Source organism: Hyposmocoma kahamanoa, unplaced genomic scaffold (genome assembly GCF_003589595.1).
Source record: "Hyposmocoma kahamanoa isolate Upper Pololo Valley unplaced genomic scaffold, ASM358959v1 102, whole genome shotgun sequence".
NCBI lineage: Eukaryota > Metazoa > Arthropoda > Insecta > Lepidoptera > Cosmopterigidae > Hyposmocoma > Hyposmocoma kahamanoa.
The window spans coordinates 18,580,706-18,603,795 of NW_020653337.1; the positions used below are offsets into that span (position 1 = coordinate 18,580,706).

Sequence of the window (23,090 nt, forward strand, 5' to 3'; positions counted from 1 at the left end):
GGAAGAGGCAAAATATGCTGGAAAGATGATATTTGGTATGAAGGAGATTTTGTCGGCAATATTCGGCATGGTAAAGGAATATACGTAAACTCTCGCAAACAGTCTTCTTACTGCGGAAACTGGCACCTTGGAACTAAACATGGAAAAGGGGTAATTTACTACGACGGAACATTCAAAAATAATTACGACGGAGATTGGGTCCAGGTAATTATCCTTGCTTATGTAGTAACTAAAATAATAATAATACTACCTACGTAAGTAGTAACCCTAAACTTTCAAGGTAATTAGCACAGATAATACTTAAGTACTTATTTATTTAATCATCGAAGTCGCAATTTTGAACATTACTTAAGGCAACACTTTCAAAACAACAAATTACAAAATATCGGTAGGTGTAACGCTAGCGTTAATTAGTGAAAGTTGATGTGGTACATACAGGTGTATTTTCCTTTTGAAAGTTGAATTAGATCTATCGTGTACTTAGTACCTACTTAAATATTTTGCCAACCAAAACGTTTGAATAAATACCATGAGTAAGGTTAAATATTGAATTCAATATTTATTTTGCATTTTCTATTCAGCTTGACTAAATTAAGAAGAATATAAGAATTGCACATGTAGATATTTTGATGTGAACAATTAAAATTCCCTGGCTAGAAGGACACTTCTTTAATTATTGTGTTTTAGCGAAGCTAGATGTGTTTCTTAGTTACTCTACGCAACCCTGTTAGGTACTGTAAACGTGTAAATCCTGTAAATACACGTGTGCGAATCACATCAAGTTTGGTACAATTTTCTATAAATATGTAACTCAAAAGTTTCAAAAAAGCTCCTTTCAAACATTGCGCAGAATGTGCGTCATGGCTACGGATCTCGAGAATATTGCGCAATCAGCGGGTACGAGGGCGATTGGGATCGATACGTCCGAGATGGCAAAGGGCTGATGATTTGGGCCAACCACGATGTAAGTTTCCAGTAGAATGCTCTGCAACATCACATTATATACGTGGGGGCACTATAAGTTTCCGGAATAAATAAGAAAAAAAACTATAAATAGTCAGAAGTGGATTTATTGTTTCTCAAAATATTCTCCGTTAGCGTTAGTGCACTTTTTCATACGAATGAACCAATTCTGAAAACATTTATGCCACTCCTCCGTGACAATCTCTGTAACATATTTTTCATACTCTTGGACAGCCTCTTCAGGTGATGAAAATCGTTGACCCTGTAATAGTTTCTTAATTTTTGGAAATAAATAAATATCACAAGGTGTCATGTCGGGACTGTACGCGGGATGGCTCATAAGGTCAACGTTGTTCACCTTCAAAAATTCATTTGTCTGTCTGGCCATGTGAGAACTGGCATTATCATGGTGCAAGATGATACGGCGTTTACGTTTATTTTTACGGAGTTTGTCAATAACTTCCGGCAAACAAATGGTCGTGTACCAATCACTATTCACGGTACAACGATTCTCCAAAGCAACAGTAGCCAGTTTTATTTAAAAAAGATGCAATCATCCGCTTAGAGGCACTTTGCACGCGCGCCACTTTGGTTGGTTTCGGCTCATCTGGAAAGACCCATACGCTCGATTGCTGCTTTGTTTTGGTATCGTAACTATAAGTCCATGTTTTGTCACCTGTTACTATTTCCCACACCAAATTGACGCCCCTTCGTTGAACCTGGCAAGCATGGCATTGCACCAAGTGACGCGATCCGTTTTTTGAGCCTCAGTCAAATTGTATGGGATCCACGGAGAGCACAGTTTTTTCACACCCAAATGTAGTATTGATATATAAAGATGCTCGAATCCCATGGTATGTCACATGCCTGTCTGTTTTGATCATACGGCGCACAGCATCGATGTTTTTGTTGTTCACAGCAGTGGACGGGCGACCATCACGAAATTCGTCACTGAGATTCACACGACCGCGTTTGAATTCTGCAAACTAGCTATAAATAGTCGTCTTGCATGGTGTTTCATCGCCAAAAGCAGTTTGAAGCCGAGCGAAGCTCCGCTGAGCTGTTAAATTACATTTAAAGTCGTAGAAAATCATACTATGCAAAATTTTTACGAGTTAAATCCATGGTATTGTAGACAACCAATTTCTAAAATGACGCCACAATGTAAAAACAAGTGACAGTCAGATGAAACAAACTGTATTCTACAGCCAAAGAGTTCAGATTTTCAAATGTTGTAATTACTTTTTAAACATTGTGTAAGTGGCCAGTTCCGGAAACTTATAGTGCGCCCTCCTATAACTGCTTACGTGGCCAAACGGTTATCATGCCGGACTGCCACGCGGAGGTCCTGGGTTCGGTTCCCGGGCCGGGAGAAAAAGATTTGTATGGCCTGCATTTGTTTCTCTCGTGAGTTTGGGTGTAATTTGTGTTGTCTGTGTGTGTGTCCATGGCACCCGCGATGCAGGGTTTCCCTAATGCGGGGCTATGTTGAGTGTGTATTCTCTGTGTGATATGGAGGTTTTCTTGAAACGGCAAATAAAAATCAGGTAAGTAGAACGTTACTTGAGGTATTTGATGTAATACATAGCAACCAAACGACTTCTAATGTTATTTTTCTAGTATTACGAAGGCGATTGGTCAAATGGTCTTATGTCGGGACGTGGTACTTACATTTGGAATGCACAATGCAACAATACCTTGGCATTACCAGTTATTTCTGTCTACCGAGGTGATTTTGAAAAGGGGAATCGAAGCGGCAAAGGCGCGATAAGTTTTGGTGTAGATTGGGGTGCGCATTACGAAGGATTTTTTAAAAATAACAAGAAACATGGAATGGGTAAAGTAGTCACCAATAATGGGTTGATAATTGAAAACGATAAACTTTTCCGCTCCGATATTATTCAACCAATGCATGATGAGGAACATAAACTTGGAGAAAGGTTGTTCGACTCATTGCACTTTAACATTTGTGACGGAGATGTTGGACTGAGATACCATGTTGAGAAAGCTTATGAAAATTTGGACAGAGAGGCTGAAACCAAAGCATGTATAGTGAATGAATATATCAAAAACAACAGATATGTAGAAATTGATGTTTCACCAAAAGAGGTGGCATTGAAAGAGGTGATTTTTATAGATTCGCAATATAACCGAGAGACTTTTGATTTTGAACAAAGAGTTCTGCACAACGCAGTGAGAGTCTACCAACCGTATTTAGTCAGGATTTATTACAAGTACTGCGTGATATGTAACGATGAACCTGTTTCATTTACCCCTCAACTTATAAGATTGTTCATTTGGAAGTTTTACTGGGATTGTAACTTAAACGCTAAAGGACTGACGCTTGTTGAGATAGATAACATACTTCATTCTAACCCAGACTGGTGCTGTAAGTCACCACATCATCCTTTTCAGAAGATATTTTTCTGGCAATTTATACATACCTTAATAGCAATTGCTTACAAATTGTACCCTAGAAAAGCATTACCAGGACCAAGGCCAGATACATTAGTAGCAACCGCGTTTAGAAAATTTATGGAAGAAGATGTTTTGCCAGGATGTAATAAGCCACGATTGGGTAAGCAGGTGTTCGAAACATCTTACTATAGTTTCATGCAAGTCATATGTCCAGGTTTGCTAAAGATTAAATTTTTTCAGGGCGTTTCACTCAAAGTTTCGCCTCATACATTCCATTGAAACCTTTATACGGGTTGTACCTTTCGCTGGGAGAGCCTCATACGGTGCGTCAATTCATCTGTGCTGTTCATCGCCCATTTCATGCAGAATCGCCCTTGGACATTATGGACGGACCTGAAGACATTAGTCTTGGGAGCAACGTCTATATTTTCGGAGACCGTATCAGCTTTGTCATGGGTGAGTAAAACTTATAAAGTACATTTACCTTCTTACCCAAAGCCTTCAATGCCATAAAACGACTCAAGTCGAATTTCCTTCGTATTCCGACTAGCGTCGCGAGAAATTAGCAAATTTTTTTTTAATAACTAAATGTGTTGAGATTTCATTTCTTACCTAACTGAGTACTTATTAAATATAACTGAACTATCAAAAGTTTCCCGAGCCACTGTTCGAAGATGTATATATACATGTATACATTTATATTTATGTAATTATTAATTTGTTTAATTGTGTAAATCACAAATTAGTATTCATATATTTCAGATGAAATATTACCATTTCAAAAATATACGGCGTACCGTGAAAAAGACGAGAAACCACAATTAAAAGACAAACACTTATTACTTTTCAATTTCTCAAATCTTTCTACTTCGACATTGTTAAAGATATTCGCAAATATATTTCCTCAGCTGCTGTGTCAGGGGAAGATTTTGACTTTAGACATAGAAATGACGTTCTTCGAATTTTTTGAGGCGTTTGTGGCTTGTGCTGAAGAGAGCATCCGTTTGAAGGAAGTGGAGATGCACTGGAGGCAAATGTTTGCACGTACTGATTAGAAACAGAGATTATGCTTAATCTATATATCCGCTCCTTCAGCTCCATCTGATGCCTTTTACACGTATACTTATTTTCTAAAGTATTTTGGAGTTTATTTCTTTTGTTTACGTTTGTTCGAAGTAACTAATAAATTATTTAAATCATAAAATACTGACTTTGAATTATGTAACCATAATTGTCGCCAAGTAATTATGAGTTTCGCCTCATGAATAAATGATATGACACTAATAATGTTATGAATTATATGAATTATAACAAAAAACGAAAAAGATATTAAAAAACTCCATCGGATTTTTGGTTGGAATTTTAAAATTCTTTATAATAAATAGGTTTTTATTTAAATTATGTTTACCCAGTTAGTTTACGTATTTGAAAATATCTGAATAATCGAGCGATATCTTATATGAATGAGTATATTTAAGATCATTGTACGTACTAAATGAAATCTATAAAAATAATGTCTGACTAAACCAATGGAAAATCACAACTAGGCTACGTCAGTCGTAGCAAGTGCTACGTCGCTACGAAATTCATTAGGAAACGATACCGTTTCTGTTAAATGTTAAAAACATACCGTTTCTGTTAAATGTTTTTAACATTCACAGAAACGGTATCGTTTTCGATCGTTTTGTTTTAATACTAGTTCGTGTCCGCAACTTCGTCTGCGGAAAATAAGATTGTAGTATACTAATTTTCATAGTTTTATTGTTCTTCATACAAACTTTCATTTCCCCATTTCAATATTTATTTTTGTGATAAAACTTATTCTATGTCTTTCTCCTAGGTCCCATCTATCACTATACCAAAATTCATTAATATTGGTTCAGCAATTTAGTTTTGAAAATGCAGCAGACAGAGTTACTGTCGTATTTATAGTATTCGTTTGGAAGTTTTGATATACTGCAAATAAAGAACTTGAATTGTAATAACGATAATATGAACTACTACTGGCCACATATACTTGAACGTTTAATCGAAATTAAGAGACGATTTAAGTTTTTTTTTTCAAATAAAACCTTTGTACATATTTACTTTAAGTCTTTGAACAGATATGCTGCCGTGGGAACGAAAAAGGGTACAACTAGCAAATTCTAAATTCGGAGATGAACTTAAAGTTTTTCTTCGTTTTTTTTGACAAAAGAGATAGTTAAAATTTATTTTTGATATTAAGTAGTTAAGTAAAAGTAAATATACGTAAATACAAATTTAGTACAGAATTTTTTATTATATTTCAATTAGCCGTTTTAACTTAATTTTCCCTAAGAACTCGATTAATTTTCCCTTTTAATTTAATAGAAAAAATACGTATAGAATATTATTATAGCGTAGTAATGGGTGACTTTTTTATTTTTTTCTTACCAAATTTTTTCTACGCATTAGGTATCATTCAAAGACCCCATTTTCGGAAAAAAATTGGTGGGTCAAATTTTCACATTAAAATTATTTATCCAAAATAATAATCGATAATGTTTGGTTACAGTCAACACTCATGGTAGTAAGGCTAATGAATTGAAATACAAACCCCGATTCACCCGGGGAGTGAATTCCGCGCGGCGCAACTGCATTCATTTTCAATCGCTAGCGCACGTTCGTCTCGAACAGACGTCACGCTCGCGCGTCCTCTCTTTCTTCTTCCGTCTCACGTGTTTAATGTACCTACTCAAACCGCGAATGCTACGAAATGGTGAGGAGTTACTTTTTAAGTGGTGAAGTCTACGGAGAGCCCAGAGACTATTCCGAGTAGAAAGTGTTCCACGCCTTCGCAATCTGGGAGTTGAAAGCGCAAGGACACCCAATTTTCAAACGATGTTAAATGTCATGCAACGACTAGGCTATGCCCAATTTAAAACACCTTCACACGCTCAACATCAGGTAACTGGTCCATCCTAGACTTATATTTGGTTTATAACGGATTACATTCCAAAAGAAAAGCACAAGCCTGTCCTTGCCAGGTCCTGTTAAGTTCGTAAAAGCGTGATGGGAACATTTGTAACTTATAGTCGCCTCACTTTCTCAAACTCGATATCTTAATGCTTCAAGTTACTGAAATTCAAAAAATGGATTGTATCTGTATGTACAAATTTTGCATGCTGATTTCACATCACATTTCCTGGCATTTACCTATTCTTAATGTAATGCATCCAAATTAACATCCTCTATAAAAAGTTTAAAATTAATAGAAGAAATTTTGCCATCTCCCAAATAATCACTCTTTATAAGATACGCGTTTAAGAAGGTAAGACATCGTTATGTTTCTTATCAACAACGGTATGCGGTGGCGGGTGGTGCAGACAGGACTACTTATTACTTATAATTACGCGAAATCAAAATAAGAAACCAGTAAACCCGTGAAATGTCAGTTGGAGCGACGGGTCAACTCAAGTAAAGGGCATCATAGGTTATTAGGTGAATGGCGGTGTATACGAAAACCTTTTCAAATTTATTTATTTATTTCAAATGCAAGTCATAACAATACACGTTCCATTAGGTTAGTACTTATTGCTATGACACCCCTCAGGAGTATGGCACTTAGTCGCCACATTTTGGCTTACATTATTGTTCACACATTACAAAATATAATAACATTACAAAATATAATAATAATATAATAATAAAAATACAATTCAGATTAAAATAACACCAATTATCCCTCATCAGCCTTCGTCAAATACATAAAACAACATAATTTAACCAAAAACTAAAAAGTTTGTCAATATAAAATTCATTTAAGTTATATAATTTTTTAGTGAAATTTTTGTAATTTGTCTCACATCTTAGGTATTTGGGTAGTTTATTGTGAATCTTTATCACATTAGAATACGGACTATTCTGATAGATGCTTAATGTACTTCGCGGAAGGCTAAATATATTCTTATATCTAGACGGTCTTATAGAAGTAGGTACAGCACTAATGAATAGTTCACTATTTTTTCTAATAAATTTAGCCATTTCAAATATGTACATAGAAGGTAGGGTTAATATTTGTAATTTTTTTAAATGTGGTCGACAAGATTCCATCTGTTTGATATTCGTGATGATACGTACACACTTTTTTTTGTAGAATAAAGAGATCATTCACTTGGGTACTGTTTTCCCATAGCATCAAGCTGTAATTTAACCATGCAAACGCATACCCGTAATAGGCTGATAAAGCTGTTTTTAAATTTGTGACAGGTTTTAATTCGTGTAAAGCGTAGGTGAATTGAGACATTTTCATCTTAATTTTTTGTACATGTGATTTCCAATCAATATGTGAGTCAATTTCTATTCCCAGGAAACTACTTGTTACTACAAGTAGTTTCCTAGGAATTTTCTTTCTCTAAATTTTTACCGTTTACACATAAATTTAATCCTAAGTCTGACTTTTGTCGTGGTCTAAATTCTATAATTTTCGTCTTATTATAATTTATTTCTAAGTTGTGTTTGCTAAGCTAGTTCGTTACGTTTTTAAATGTTTGTTCAAAGTGTATCTGGAAGTTTTTGTTTTGAAAATAAGGGAGATATCGTCTGCAAATAAAGTACATAGTGTGTGTATCTGTTTAGGTAAGTCATTTATGTATAATATAAATACAATACATCCCAGTACACTACCCTGGGGAATTGAGGAGTTTATACAAACTTTGACCTATATGTATTTGTTTCCCCCGTATTCCTGTTTTGACTCTCAATTTGTACGTACTGTATTCTATTTTTTAAGTAGGAGTATAACCATTTAAAGGCATCTCTAATACCACTGTCATAAAGTTTTTTCAGAAGAATATCATAGGAAACTTTATCATTAGTCTTTGTCATATCAATTAAAATTCCTACTGCATAATCCTTTTTATTAATATATGTAAGTGCCTCTTGTATGTATTTATACGCAGCCAATGTGGTCGAATTGTTTTTTCTAAATGCATGTTGGTTTAGGTCTAGTACATCATATTTTTCGTAAAATTGATGTAATCTATTAAACATAGCTCTTTCGAAAATTTTTGAAATAACCGTTAAAAGCGCTATGGGGCGGTACATACTAGGGCCGGTTTTATCGCCTTTTTTATGTATAGGTTTAATTATAGAAATCTTTAATAAGTCTGGGGATGTGGCTTCCGTAAATGATTGGTTAATTAATGTCGTCAGAGGATAACATAGTTCGTTTGCGCGTTTTTTTATTAATACTGCGGGTATTTCGTCAATTCCGTGGCTTTGCTTATTTTTTAAAAAAACGTATGAGCCCAAAAACTTCACGTTCATCAACTGGTCGTAGGTAAATGCTATTTACATTGGATGAGCTATGAAATATGTGTTCTGAGTCCAATGTGTGTTGGTGTGAGATTGTGCTAATAAAAGTTTTCTTGTTTTGTTCTAGCGTAGCGAAAAAAATATTGAATTTATTTGCCACTTCTATAGGGGAGTCAACAATTTTGCCTTTTATATTTAAGGTAATATTGTCATGTTGTTTTTTATTTCAATTGTTTGTTTTACTTTTTATTATTTTCTACATGGTCTTTGTTTTATTTTCCGATTTTTACATTTGTTTCATGTTGTATAGTTTTTTCGATAAGCTAATTAATATTTTTGAAATTTTAGTATATTTTTTAAAATATGTTTTTAGAGTAGCATTACATATTTGTGTAATTTATTAATGCACGTAATATTCTTTTATGCTTACATGAATTTTTGAGACCTTTTGTTAACCAATAAATTTTATTATTCTGCGGTTTTATTCTTATGGTTTTCAGAGGTACATATGTGCAAAGCAGGTTATGAAGAATGTTACTGAACATTTTATAATTTGTATTTATGTCATTTTGTTCCGTAAAGAGTGCGTGCCAGTCAATTTCTTGTAGTTTTTGCTTAAACATATTAATATTGTGATTAGAAAATATTCGTTTAGTTTTCATGTTTATGTTTTGTTCTTGATTAATATTTGAGTTTATTTTTAGAATAATTCCTTTATGGTCTGATAGTCCTAAGTCCTTCACTTCTGTGGTAAAGTCTTTAACATTCACAAAAATTAAATCTATGCATGTGCTTGTGTTCTTTGTTGTACGTGTTGGTTCACAAATTTTTTGATAAAAATTGTAACTAACCATAGTGTTTTTCAGTTCAATAGAATTTTATGAGTTTTCAAGCATGTTAATATTAAAGTTTCCTCCATTTACAATATTTTTAGATTTGTCTTTTTTTAATTTTTCGAGTAAACCTACAAGTTTCGTAGAAAATTTTTGTTTCACGCTCGTTCCAGTATAGACATATAGTTAACGTATTTTATCATTCAATTTCTAATCCACATAACTCGAGAATACATATTATATTCCACCGACAAATCTGCTATATATTTTCTTTCCTTACATTTTAATTTCTCTTTCGTTAGTATACATACACCCCCACCTCGATAATTCTTACGATTAAAATGCGCTGACAATTTGTTTCCGTTCATTAGATATTGATTAATATCCGCGTTGGTGTGCCATGTCTCGGACAAACAAACAACATCAATCTTTTCTTCTTGCATTACCTGCTCTAATATCGATTTTTTGTTGTTTACGCTCCTGATATTCTGATATAACAACGCAATGCTATGCACGAAAGGGCTTATTGGTTTGATTCGGTTTAGATGTATGTTGTTGTTGTTGTAGGGTGACCCTTTGATCAGCTGTACTGGTATGTGGATGTTTCGTGTGGGCGCTACTTTCTCTTTTTATGTTGGTATTTTCTTGTGTATTAATGTATAACTGTCTCTTTATGTATAGCTTATTATCTCTTATAACTGCATGCTGTCTATTTTCTCTTGCCGTTTTTAAGCATTTCAGTAATGTTTGTCTTTCCTGCTGTTGTTCTTTTGTCAGACATTTAGATATATATATTCCGGTATTTTTAAACCAAATTAAATTCGATAAAATATGTTCAGTCATTCTTTTGCTTATCAGTTCTATTGGTCTTTTATAGTTATTCTTCCTAGTCGTTTTACTTTTTCTATATATTCATTTAAATCAATATGAAGTATGTCAAAAAATATATTATTCAACTTTTCTATTAAGTTTTGTTCTGTTTCATTTTCTTATTCGTTAAGTATAGTACTATTTTCTTGCAATATTTCCTTTTGTTTATTTTATTATATAATTCTTCGATTTTATTTTGTAGGTATAGGTTTTCATTGTCCCTTTGTGGCTATGCTTGCGCCTTTGTTATGTTTTTATTAACATGTATGTTAGGATTCTGATGCAGATGTTTTTATTTGCAATTCAATGTCATATACTCGGTTTCTAGCATCATTTATTTGTTTTTTTAAGTCATTTTGTTGTGATGTCAGAAAGTCAGTGGTTTGTGTGAATTCAGGTTTCAATATCTCGAATTTATTGTTAAATTCTTTTATTAGTGATATTCTAAGTTGTTCAAATTTTGTGTCTAGTTTTGAGTCCAATAGGGTAGATATTTTTTCCACGAAGTTAACTTCATTCATTTCAACAGGTTTCTTGTTTTGCGGAGTAAAATTTTTTTGTTGTGTGTCTCCCAATATACTTCTTTCCTCAAATAAATGACTATTTACTGAAGTTATGGTGTCATTTAAATGTTGCTGGTTTTGTTTGAAGGCGTATAGGAGTATTATTGTCTCTGTTTTAACGTTGTGTGATCATCTGGATATGCACCCTGAGCATGTCCAGGTGCGCTCTAATTAGTCCTTTTCTGATAAAAAATTCTTTTTTTCGATATTTGCACAAAATAATAGTATTTCCCTCTACATTTGCTACATTCCAATAATCTCCTATGTTAATATGTTTATCACACCAATGGCATTTCCGCATCTTGGAATGGTAAGTAGTTTTATTATATGAGTATAAATTTTTATTTAATCTTAGTTCGTGCAGGTATGCAGAGCACAAATGTTTACCTATACACAACGGCTAGCCGCGCGCTGTTATGAGTCATCCGCTAGTGGCGTTCTCACATTAGTGTACGGTGAAGAACACTTTTAGGCGTTGCGATTTAATTTTTTAGAATGTTATTGTCTAGAAGTTTGCAGTCTTTCACTATTTTAATATAAAATGTTCACTGTTCACTAGTTATTTGGCAAGCTTTACAAGTTTATTTATTTATTATCCTGTCGAATCGTATAATTTGTTTCTTTAAACGAACTGGTCGAAAAAATTTAATTAATTGAAATTAAAATTAAATGATTTATGCTAGATAATAGATAATAACAACGTACCAGACAACTACACTAATTATCTGGTCTTAAGTTTTAAGTCAAATTGGTCTTACCGAGAATCGAATCCGGCACCTCCTCATCTAGCACAGTACTAACTGTTGGGCCGCCGAGGTCGTCAAATTGTACTTTTGTCTCACGTGTCTCAAGGTTCGAAAATAAGTTCTATTTGCTGTTGGCACGCGCCACTGATCCATCGCCGCACTGACCTTGAGTACGATAGCGAGTGGCGGGCGGGCGATGATGGGCGGAGCTGAGGCGCGAGGAGAACGTTACAATATTACATCGGCCGGAGTGTTTCCCGTATAGAATATCTAAACACGTGGCCGTTTTTTGAATAAATTTGTGAGGTAATATCTCAACATTGTAGTACTGGGTTATACTAAAATAATAAAACACGTATATTATATTTTCATCAACGATCAAAACATTAAAATTTGACTAGTGACAAAAATCACTCGCATAACAGATCAGGCATAACTGGACATTTTGTGACTTAATTTTAATACCCGTTTTGTAATCGAACTATAAAGGCACAATTACAGTCAGCTGTGCCATTCCTATTTTTTTACGAAGTAATTATTGTAACTGAAGTACATAATAAGGGCACAGTTACGTTATAATAGTAAAATCTTTCGGTATATCTTTTATTAAACTTTACTTACAATATAAAACAGATATTAGTTATCAGAGTGGAAACATGGCACAAACTTTTAAATTTAAAAAGTGTCATAATCAGATCACCTTAACAACGAACAGCACAAAAAAGAATTTATATATATTTAATAAATAGCCTTTGTTATTTTCTGTGTAAAGATTGAATCTTCATGGAATTGCCTGGGGTCAGCAGAACCATCGTTAACAGGTAAGGACTCCCAAAACACTCTTCTATTATAGCAGGCATGAGTGGACCGAGCATAGTCAGTATTGCAGACTTCCTTTCTGATCACTCCTCTCGGAACACGCTTTTGATGTGGAGACGATAAGGCAGTTTAAGAAAATTTAACTCAAATCGCTATTCTCTGCCGTGATTGTTTTTATACAATAGTGATTAAAATCTTCTTCGAAAGGTAACTTCAAAATGCTGTTCATATAGGCGCGAGGTTTCGAATGTTGTAGCTTATATGTTGACAAGCAGTCTTCAAATTCATGTACCGTCATATTCTTAACTTCGGTTTTTGAGCCAGTATCGGATACTGCTTTGCTAAAGTCTGCAAACTCGTAAACTCGTTTCAATTTTTTAAGAATCTCGAAACTAACTGCTGAAGAGTTCACTAGATCAACCAAATAAGGAGTAATAGTGGACTCTAAAACTGAACTTCAACACACGATACGCCAACAATATATTACATCGACATGACTTTACTGAGATATTACGCTACTCCGACATGATTTTACTCAGTCACTATGGTACTTCGACGACATACACGAGATGCTCCTTAAAAAATCTTTGCACTCCGATAAGAATAATCATCATTATAAACCCATGTAGGAAATGGTTTCTTATATCGATCAATATAACAAATAACCTAACCTCAGTACAGAGTATTAAAAAAACCGATCTCAAAAGTTATTCATCCCCTAGTTTACCACCGTTAGGGGTCGAATATTTTCTTCAAATTTAAATGGGATCACTTCTGAGGTACCCTCTTTCCAACAAAAAAAAAGAACAAAATCGTATAGTCGACTTTTTAAAATTAATTAAACAGTGTTTTATTTAATGGGATAGTATGGTTAAATCCGAAACCGTAGAAGACACAAGGACAATGTCTGAACCATTGTCTTTTTTTAACCGACTTCAAAAACGGAGGAGGTTCTCAATTCGATTGTATGTTTTTTTTTGAGTATGTTACGCGATAACTCCGGTATTTGTGAACCGATTTTCATGATTCTTTTTCTGTTGGAAAGGGGGTACTTCCATAGTGGTCCCATTTCATTTCGAAGAAAATCATCCACCTCTAAGGGGGGGTGTTCACGCATGAAGATTCATTTTTATAAATAGCGCCTAAATTTTACTTAATGAGCAATTATTTTAATGGTTGATTTTGCTATTTTTCCAATTCAAGGCGTTTTCTCTCAACATACTTGAGTAGTGAGAACCGATTTTTATAATCTTCAGTGTCAAGTTCTGCATAGTGGCGAACTAGAGGATATTTCAATAAAACTTAGCAAATAGACGTAATTCCACGTACTTTTGAGGTCGGTTTTTATTGTGAAAATGATTTTGGCATAGTCAATGTTTTGGTCAAGCGTAAGTTGTACTTAATGAGTAAAATTTATAAATTTTTTTAGTGCTGATCGACAGTTTCAAGAGGGATAATTTCATTGTATGGGACGACAAAATCGGGACAGCAGTAATTGGTAAAATTTCATAAAATATTTTTTCACACATTTTTTTACACACATTTCATAAATTGACTATTTTTTTAATGCTAATAGACTCAGCTTTTTATAAGGACGACTTTATTGTATCGGAAGAAAAAAATTGGGACAGCAGACGTCAAATTTAATAATCTGTTAAGTTATTTGTTATATTGATCTATATAAGAAATCATTTCTTACATGGGTTTATAATGATAATCATTCTTATGGGAGTGCAAAGATTTTTAAGGAGCATTGCGTCTGTTTGTCGAAGTAGCATAGTGTCTGCGTAAAATCATGTCGTTGTACATATTTTCGGATGAGCGTAGAGTCTGAGTATTATCGGAGTACCGTGTGTCGAAGTTCAATTGTAGAGTCGTATTATTATCAAATTTTTGTTTGTTCTGAGCTGCGCAATTGTTAAGTCACAAAAGTGTATCCTTCAAGTCATTGGTCAAGGTTATGTAGGAAAAAAGCTCTGTGAAGAAACTAATTATATCCTCTTGTTTTCGCCCTGAAATACCTTCGGTCCAAATAGCTGTAAAGGTTTGACCCGCCTCACGTCTCTGTTTATGTCTTATAGGAACAACACTATGGTTAAGAACAATTCTTTTTTGAGACATAAGTTGATAAGTCCCATGTGTCTGCAATTTCACCAGCACCCTTACCCTTCTAAGCCAGAACGCAGTAATGCTAACATTTCTGTTTGGTGGCAGAAATAGGTAAGGTGACAGTACTTCCCTGGACGAACTCTTTCACCAGGAGCAAATTATCCGCGGACAAAACGTTACAATATTGAATTCTTCCATATAAGAAAGCACTATTACTTTTTCCAGGTCAATAACAAAATATACGGTGTCGGGAAATGTGTGCTAGTTTTTAGTTGTCAACGCCTTCTATGTACTTTTTACAATCTGAAATGTACCTTTCATGATGGACTTCGTATTTTTACGTCCATGGCAATTTTTATGTCGAATGTGGTCTGGGTTGTGAATAATGAACTTTTAGAGACACTCGCACTTGTCGTGCCTCAATTTTACCAAAGAAATATACAGCTCCTTTATGACGTTTAGGTATAAACTTATGTGTCTTTTTTGGTAGAAAATCTGATTTTCAATGTCAGTTGTGCTTTTGGAGCTTACTGTATATACAACAAAAATTGAGATAAAATTGTACAATAATTATATACAAGCATAGGCCTTTATTTCCTGAGTCCAACTATGTGTAGAACTAAATTTTGAAAAAAAATGTTACTTGTGCCCTTTTTCGTTCCGACGAAATGATCTTACAATACGACGGCAGTATACTGCCCTAGTATACCAAGGAACATGTATCTCCTTTCCTTTATTTTGTCTTTGGATACTCAATGATTATAAATACGTAATATACTAGCTGACATTCGCAGCTTTCTCCGCCTATCTGATACAGTGATACGATATATTGCTGTTCCACTTTATAACTTACTTTCTCCAAAATTCCCCCGCCCCATTAACATAAACAACCTCTTAACTTTAGTGTTCTCCCCCCATATTGTTACTCTATGTAAATTTATCCACTTAAATAACATATATTTATAAATATTGTTTTGCTGTTTTGTTTTACATTCTCAACTGAGTACTCCCGTAGTTCAACTTACCAACACCGGTTAATGTCCTATTAGAGCTTAGCGAAATTTTTTTTTTGTTTCGTTTTTTTTCTTTCAACTGTGACATTGGCAAAATCATCAGTTCTCATATTGATGGAGCCATAAAAATAAAAAGTGAAGTGACCATACAAATTGTAAAAACTTGTTTTAATCCCTTTTGGATCTTATCTGTAAAATTCGAAAAATTTTATCTGTCTGTTTTGTTTGTCTGTTGTGTTTTGTTTTGTCTGTTTTGCTTTGAGCAGTAGCCGGTATTCATTCCCACTTTCAGGTTATAAAAGCATGTTTTCCTAATTCTGAGGGATATTTAAACAACCAAAAAAGCAGAATTATATTGTTTACTTTCAACACTGTTCATTACCAAGTTTAGGATTATGGGCCGAGGAGTCTGTTTCCCATATAAACTTCAACATACTACTCGTATAACTTTAACACCCTGTATAATAATATATTGAGATTAAACAAACAGCAGATTCTAAATAAAAAATACTCTCTCTGTTTCCTAACAGTTATGATCTCAAAAGATTTTATGAAGAATTCAGCCATTATGTAATTTATTCTTCATATAGATAAACAGACAAAAATTTTAAAAAGATTTATGCCTAGACATTTTGTTAACATTCCAGCTAAAACCACAGAGACACAATTTTATATTTTAAATATTTGTCAATGCTTTTGACCACAAGTTACAGAGATACGATTTTTGGATTTGATTTGGAATCTTCAGAAAGTTCAAGCAATTCCTGAAGTTGTTCTATCTATATTTTGTAGGCAATTATTTACTTGATTTTAAACTAATTAAATACATACATAAATTTTAAAAAGAAGAAAATGCACGTGAAACAGAAAAAACCTGCTCAAATATTGTTTTGCAAGAATACGTATGGACCAAAAGTAAAAGTGGAACATTGGACTAACGAGTTACTTGCAGCAAAAAAGGACAACCATGTTTATCGGGATCAACTGAGTAATCATATGAGCACTTACAACCGCCTTGGTACTGACGATCACGGTGTAAATATGACTGAGACCAGACACATGCTGGCTCAAATTCACACGAAAACCGATCCTATATACTCGTTCAAACCTCTTGTTAATTTCACTTCTTATCCTTGTACTGAGTAAGTTAGAAATTAAATACATACCTACATGTAAAAGGTTACCAAAGAACTGAATTTCCGAAACGACTACCTACGTAACTTTGATGTTGATGTAGAAAAATTTAGTTTATATAGGTACAGGCTATAATAATAATAAGGCATATTAATGGCTATTACAGATTGGCTTGATAATAATTAAGGTAAATCTGAGTTGAAAAATTAGGTTAAAATTGTTCGAATAACGATTATGATACAAATTTTCAATTTCGGTTGTTAGTGACTCGGTGCACGTCATATCAATTTATAAAGATGTTACAACAGTTGCAACACTATAATTTTATTTGTGAACAATCCCTACATCTTAAGGTAGTTTTTAAGGCCTTTAGCAAATTCTTATTGTACATTTTTCAGTCAGGAATTTTTCGAAAATGTAATATTTTGATCGTGAACAAATAAAAAATGTAAATGTCTAAAATAACGGTGCAATCTAAGGACAAACAAAAAATGGCTAATTGCATGCTAGCTACACGGTCACACTACTTCCATACCAAATTCCAATTAATTTAGTGGGTTAATTTTCAAACTAGAGTGGTTGTAACTAATGTTTCTTTTGAACGGGTCGTTACAATGTCCCCTAAACAAATTTTTATACTACTGTAAATGGGTCACGCTGTATAACACAGTTTACCACTTCTTAAGTAAGTCAACAAAGTCGTATGTTTAAGACACACTTCCGAAATATCTACCTACGCAAACTTTGACATGTTGATGTAGAAAAATGTTATTTGTAACATAATAATACAATCTACCACTATGCAAGCACATACACATGCTTGTGGTTTAAGACAGCATGCAGAACTCTATCTACTATTTCTTTTGACCCTTCTCTAACTTGTGTGATAAAGAAATACATTTAAGTTATTGTGCAATTAATAATAGTTGACATTTTAGTACTCCTGGAAGAAACTTGTTAATGAAGAAAGCGAACTTGCCACAACTCCCGCCTGATTTTGGGGTTATGGATTATTTGACGACCCAACAGGATGATTATAGGAGTCCATATCCTGCAGTTTCTAAACCGGTAGGCAATTACAATTTCTTAGTCATGGAAACCTATTTGGCAAATTAAAGAATATGTAATAAAATATTTTCAAAATTAAATCATAGCCCTATGAATACGGGTATGATTTAAATTCTTTCTATTTCTTGATCCGCTTTACGTAGTATATAGGTACGTGGTAATACGCCTGTTGAGCGCATAAATGCCTACACTTCGGGTGTGTTCCACACAACAATTAGTTTTCTGTGTCAGTTGGGCTAAAATATTAGCTGTTTCTGAAGATTTTCTTTTCGTGTACATTATACTAAATATTGACTTAATAATAATTATGGTAAGTCTGAGTTGATCTCATGTTTTCTTTTGAGAAATTATTTAAGTTAAAATTGTTTGATTTTTAGTGACTCTGTGCACGTCATGTCAATTTATAAAGATGTTACAACAGTTGCAACACTACAATTTTACAATCATAATATATAAACAATCCCTACATCTTAAGGTCGTTTTTAAGGTCATTAGCAAATTCTGATTTTGTACATTTTTCACGGTCAGGAATTTTTCGAAAATTTAACATTTTGAACAAATAAAAAATCTCCTAAATGTCTAAAATAACGGCGCAATCTAAAAACAAACACAAAAATGGCTCATAGCATGCTACTACATAGTCACACTACTTCCATACCAAATTTCAAATAATTTAGTGGAATAGTTTTCCGACTACTAGTGGTTTTAGTGGCGAGAGTAGAAAATTTTCAAAAAGTAAGGTAGGGTCGAGAGTGAACCAAGTGTACACTATGTACCGCACCAATAACTCAGAAACGCGATATTGGAATTTGTTGCAAACTACAGGCACCTCTTTCTTCCTAGTCTACAGCGAGCTAGCGGCACAGATTGGAGGCCTTTACCCTGCAGTGGGACAGTAATGGCTGAAAAGTGAAACATAACTTAAAAATTATTAGGAAATGAAATTATTTTGCCGGATTTCAATCACATATTTGTTTTTTTCAAACAAACCAACGTTTCGGGCCCTTTGCAAGTCCCAAGGTCACGGTTGAGCACGGTTCTAAGCTATTGATTTTCGCGTAACTAATGTTTATTTTAAATGGGTCGTGAAAATGGGCCACCCTGTAGTTGTCTTATTTATTATATACCATGCCTATAATACTATAATGGAATGCCGATTTTTCACATCAATACGATTTACGTCATCTCATTACAAAATGTTGTATGATAAAATTGATGAACTAATATAATTCGCAAACTTGCAGATTATGATGGAAAACCCTCCTTGGTTGCTCCATCGCGTCATATGCTCGGACAGGACGCAAAATTACGGCACTGCACCGCCTAAAGGTTTCTACCAATGTTTGGACACACATACGCCTATTGGACACATTCGTCAACTGCGTCTAAAGAAGAATCAGACCTTCAATCCTTATACATGTGAACCATTTCCTCAGCTTACTGAACGGCTGGATAAAGACGAAATTAAACAAGTTGGCATTTAATTAATAATTAATTTAATTCCTTAAACATAAAAAATACCAAACACAAAGTGAAGCAAATAATAACTAACACAAACGAAATTTATTTTTAACAAAACAAGTTACAAACTTTTATATTATTTTTAAAAATAAATTAACTTATTCGACAAATGTGTAACTCTAATAAATTCAAGTGTGAACAGGTTTATGTTGTTTCAATACCCTGCTAACTGAAAGTACACATTTTGCTTATCATCCGCTCTCAGGTGCTAACTAAAACTGGCCCTTATAATATGTCAGGTAACCCAAAGCCCTTGAACGGTAACAACAGACAAACAGAATAGGCATAACAAAATTATCATAAATAAATTTATATTCCAGATGGTGATTGTGTCAACATTTGCTAGAACTCCATTATTTTCTAGGAACAGTTAGGTAATATAGTAACTAATGCTTAAGTTTAAAAAATCTCCTGCATCTCTATCCACTAAAAAAATCTTATGATTCATTGTAGGAAAATGGCCAATTTAGCATAATTATTTTATAAAATATTCAATCAGTAATTAACAATTATTTTGTATGTCTCAACAAGTCATTCAAAATTATGTTTGGATTGAATTTGTGTACAACTGAGTCAAAATTATCTGAATAGTCAAATTAACCAAAAAACTCACCTCCAAAGTGCTAAATTTTATCTATATTAAATAGAGCTAAAAATACCAGAACATTTGACAAAAATCAACATTATTTTAAAGGATTCATCATTAAGAAATGAAACTATATTTCCAGATTGAAATCGCGTATATTTGTTTTTTTTAAACAAACCAATGTTACAGGCCCTTTACAGGTCTGATGGTCATGGTTGACTGCCCTGTAAAGGGCCTGAAACATTGGTTTGGTTGAAAACTCAAAATATTTAAATCCAGAAAAATAGTTTCATTTCCTATTGTAGCAATCACGAAAACCTTAGAACTCGATATATTCAACATCAATTTCCAAATTAAAATATGGGAAAGTAAAAATCTAGTTGATATTGAGCACTTTGGAGATATTTGTGTACATATTTTTGGTTAGTTTGTTCAGATCAATTCAATGCCGATGGTAACTTACCTTGTATACAAAAAATTTATCATGGGCAAAGTAAGTTAATGGGTACGCCTTCTCTTAAAGCCTTTGCCCTTTTTAGACTTCATTTTATGTTTACGAGCCGTACTACGTCCTGTAATTTCATCTGCTATCATGCCGACTGTTGTCATCTTTCTTCTTCTATTCTTTTCTGCTTTAGTGACAGGCAAACGGGTCAAATAATTTTCTTCATATTCTGTCCTCTCCTGTTCCAACTTTGATATTGAGTGTTTCACATGGTTTCCACTGCTTACTTCTAATGGGGCTTCAGAATATTCCTCACGAAGTTCGCGCATTACACTTGAATTCAATAATTGCTTCTTCATGCGCTCTTTATTTTTCTTTTCACTATCTACTCTCGAAGTTGATTCATCAAAGTGTACCGCTGCCAATTTAGGGGGCACATAGATGTTTGATTTCGTTGATTTTTCTTCACCTTCATCACCTACTTCTGAAGCGTCACTGGAGTCTTCTTCGGCCCCACCAATCTTACTCACTAGATTGTCAGGGTTAGCATGGAAAGACTGCGGGTCATCATCAGTAGTAGACCCCACAACTGCCGTTTTAACAAGTTTGTCAATTTGGTATTTAAGCTTAGAGTCAATTGGCCTTATTTTCTCCAGGACAGTTCGGATTTCAATGAGTCTGTCGATTGATGGATCGGATTCTATTCTTTCTCCTGAACATTTTCTAAGTACAATATAGGTTAAGTTGATTAAATAACTTAGGAGCATTTGATATTTCATTTCCAAGAAGCTTAGTCCCTTGTCAGTGGACATTTCGCCGCTTTTCACACGCGTCACCATGTTGTCTACGAGCTGGGAGACTTGTTGCACATTCGAGTTCATTTCCTTTAGCAATTTTATTGCTTGCGTCAGATCAGGCTGCTCCACTTCGTCTACAGCCTGGAACAGTCAACGTCACTAATTAATTATTACCTTCGTTACTAATGTAGTACCATAAATAAAGTGTACTTCACGAATTACAAAATGCAATAAAATTGTTTTTTAGTTCATTGTCACATGGTCCTTCCAGAGACGAGTGATTTTCACCTACCTGAACCATCTTGTCAATATTATCTTCTCTTTCAGTTCAATTTAAATTCATAAATAAATATGAGATTATCTAATGTAAGGTTTAGTTACATTACATTTAAAAATTGATAGACCCGCACAACAATAAAATAAACAAAAGTAAAAATTCGCGCAACAATGTACGTTGCCGTCAACACGGCGGCGTCTTATAGTGTTACTATTTCAAAAATAAAATATATAATTTATGCAAAGTTCACCTTTCTTGTTTAAATAATTTTATTAATGCCTTTTGATCATTGACTTACAAATAAATGGACGACGGGTCTAATACAAAAACCACGAAAAAAATGTCCCAAGTCGACCTATTTAAACGTAGTGACATGTAAAGGAATATGAAAAAGATAAAACGTTGAATTTAAATTGTAATGTCATCGCAGTACTGTCTAATTTTGCTTGCTTCACTGTCAGTCGATCAAACGAAGACTAAAGCGTGAATGACGCTCTGTATACGATTTTAACGCCCTATAAGTTCGGACACTTTTTAGCGCGGACCCGACGTCCATATAATTGTAAGTCAATGCTTTTGAGCTTTAAAATTTGATTTATAAATAACTGAACTTAAAATATAATTAAATAACTTATAATAATCTCATTAACAAACATTTGTAGAAATGTAATTTTCTGTAAATTAATAAAATACATAAAATAAAACATTAAAGGGTCGTATCATACTCAAGTTTTTGCCATTAGGGTCCTATTTCTAGTGCTTTAAATTTTTTATTTTTTTTTCTTTAAATTGAGTAGAGTTGGAATACGATCCTAAGGGTATGATTTCAAGCACTGGAAATATGACCCTAATGGCAAGGACTTGAGCACAAACCTTGAGTTTGATTTCTAGTGCTTTAAATCATACTCAAGTCATGACTTGAGCATTGAGTAGAGTTCTGGAATACGACCCTTTGTGTAGTAGACGTACATACAATAATAAATAATGACACCGCATTGAAATTTGAATGTGTGCGAAAATGACGCATAAACAAAATATTTCTATCCTAGTTTAATTTTACATGAGTGTGTTAAATTAATTTCAATTTTATAATTTTATATTTAATGTTGTAATTCGTGGTTTATTTTTTTGAATTTTAATTGTAAATTTTTTTTATTGTTTTCCATTTTTTTAAAATTATCTTATTTTATTGTAAAGTTAGCATTTGAATAGCATCATACTAACCTTATTCCTAAGTTCTTTACTAACAAACTATGGATAACTTGTTGGTCCGAAATAAAGTATTATTATTATTATTATTAATTAACTGAATTCCTGATATGTTGCTGTCACGCTGTCAAATTTGTCAGTCAACTCAGTGAACTGACTGGCCGAACAACGTTATGGTTATTTTATTGCTAAAAACATAACTTAGATGATTTCGTTTTAAATATTATTCTTCGAACTAATTATGTTGTTACTTAATTTTAGTTTTATATTTTCTACTTTATTTGTTAACGTAAAAAGTTTTTCATTTCATCACACCGTAGATTGATAACGAGTGTGCGATTTGAACCTCAAATCGGACTTTTTACTGGTGCCACCCTGCCTGGATCTGTCAATCAGCAGTTAGCCTGTGTCCCTTGGTCCCTTGTACCACACTGTCACAAAT

General features: G+C 33.6%; 3 protein-coding genes across 3 annotated transcripts; 2 read left to right on the top strand and 1 right to left on the bottom strand.

Annotated features, from left to right (window-relative positions):
- Positions 1-30: 30 nt before the first annotated feature.
- Positions 31-4,464, top strand: LOC113236743 (radial spoke head 10 homolog B-like). The gene is made up of 5 exons (XM_026472911.1): positions 31-204; positions 851-964; positions 2,584-3,541; positions 3,622-3,837; positions 4,144-4,464. Exons 2-5 carry the CDS (start codon positions 944-946, stop codon positions 4,434-4,436), a joined length of 1,488 nt encoding a protein of 495 aa, XP_026328696.1. The 5' UTR covers positions 31-204; positions 851-943; the 3' UTR covers positions 4,437-4,464.
- Positions 4,465-16,446: 11,982 nt separating this feature from the next.
- Positions 16,447-19,693, top strand: LOC113236338. The gene is made up of 3 exons (XM_026472374.1): positions 16,447-16,753; positions 17,684-17,813; positions 19,058-19,693. Exons 1-3 carry the CDS (start codon positions 16,464-16,466, stop codon positions 19,295-19,297), a joined length of 660 nt encoding a protein of 219 aa, XP_026328159.1. The 5' UTR covers positions 16,447-16,463; the 3' UTR covers positions 19,298-19,693.
- A 535-nt stretch (positions 19,694-20,228) lies between these two features.
- On the bottom strand, positions 20,229-21,645 carry LOC113236196 (neuroguidin). Its single transcript, XM_026472204.1, has 2 exons — positions 21,455-21,645; positions 20,229-21,303 (listed from the first exon to the last, which is right to left on the bottom strand). Exons 1-2 carry the CDS (start codon positions 21,461-21,463, stop codon positions 20,419-20,421), a joined length of 894 nt encoding a protein of 297 aa, XP_026327989.1. The 5' UTR covers positions 21,464-21,645; the 3' UTR covers positions 20,229-20,418.
- Positions 21,646-23,090: the final 1,445 nt, after the last annotated feature.

Excerpts from the sequence above, each read along its gene's own strand:
- LOC113236743 (XM_026472911.1), top strand. The coding sequence starts at position 944 with ATGATTTGGGCCAACCACGAT. Across the intron at positions 3,542-3,621 it reads ATGTAATAAGCCACGATTGG|GGCGTTTCACTCAAAGTTTC; the intron begins GTAAGCAGGTGT and ends AAATTTTTTCAG. Across the intron at positions 3,838-4,143 it reads CCGTATCAGCTTTGTCATGG|ATGAAATATTACCATTTCAA; the intron begins GTGAGTAAAACT and ends CATATATTTCAG.
- LOC113236338 (XM_026472374.1), top strand. The coding sequence starts at position 16,464 with ATGCACGTGAAACAGAAAAAACCTGCTCAAATATTGTTTTGCAAGAAT. Across the intron at positions 16,754-17,683 it reads ACTTCTTATCCTTGTACTGA|TACTCCTGGAAGAAACTTGT; the intron begins GTAAGTTAGAAA and ends TTGACATTTTAG. Across the intron at positions 17,814-19,057 it reads ATCCTGCAGTTTCTAAACCG|ATTATGATGGAAAACCCTCC; the intron begins GTAGGCAATTAC and ends GCAAACTTGCAG.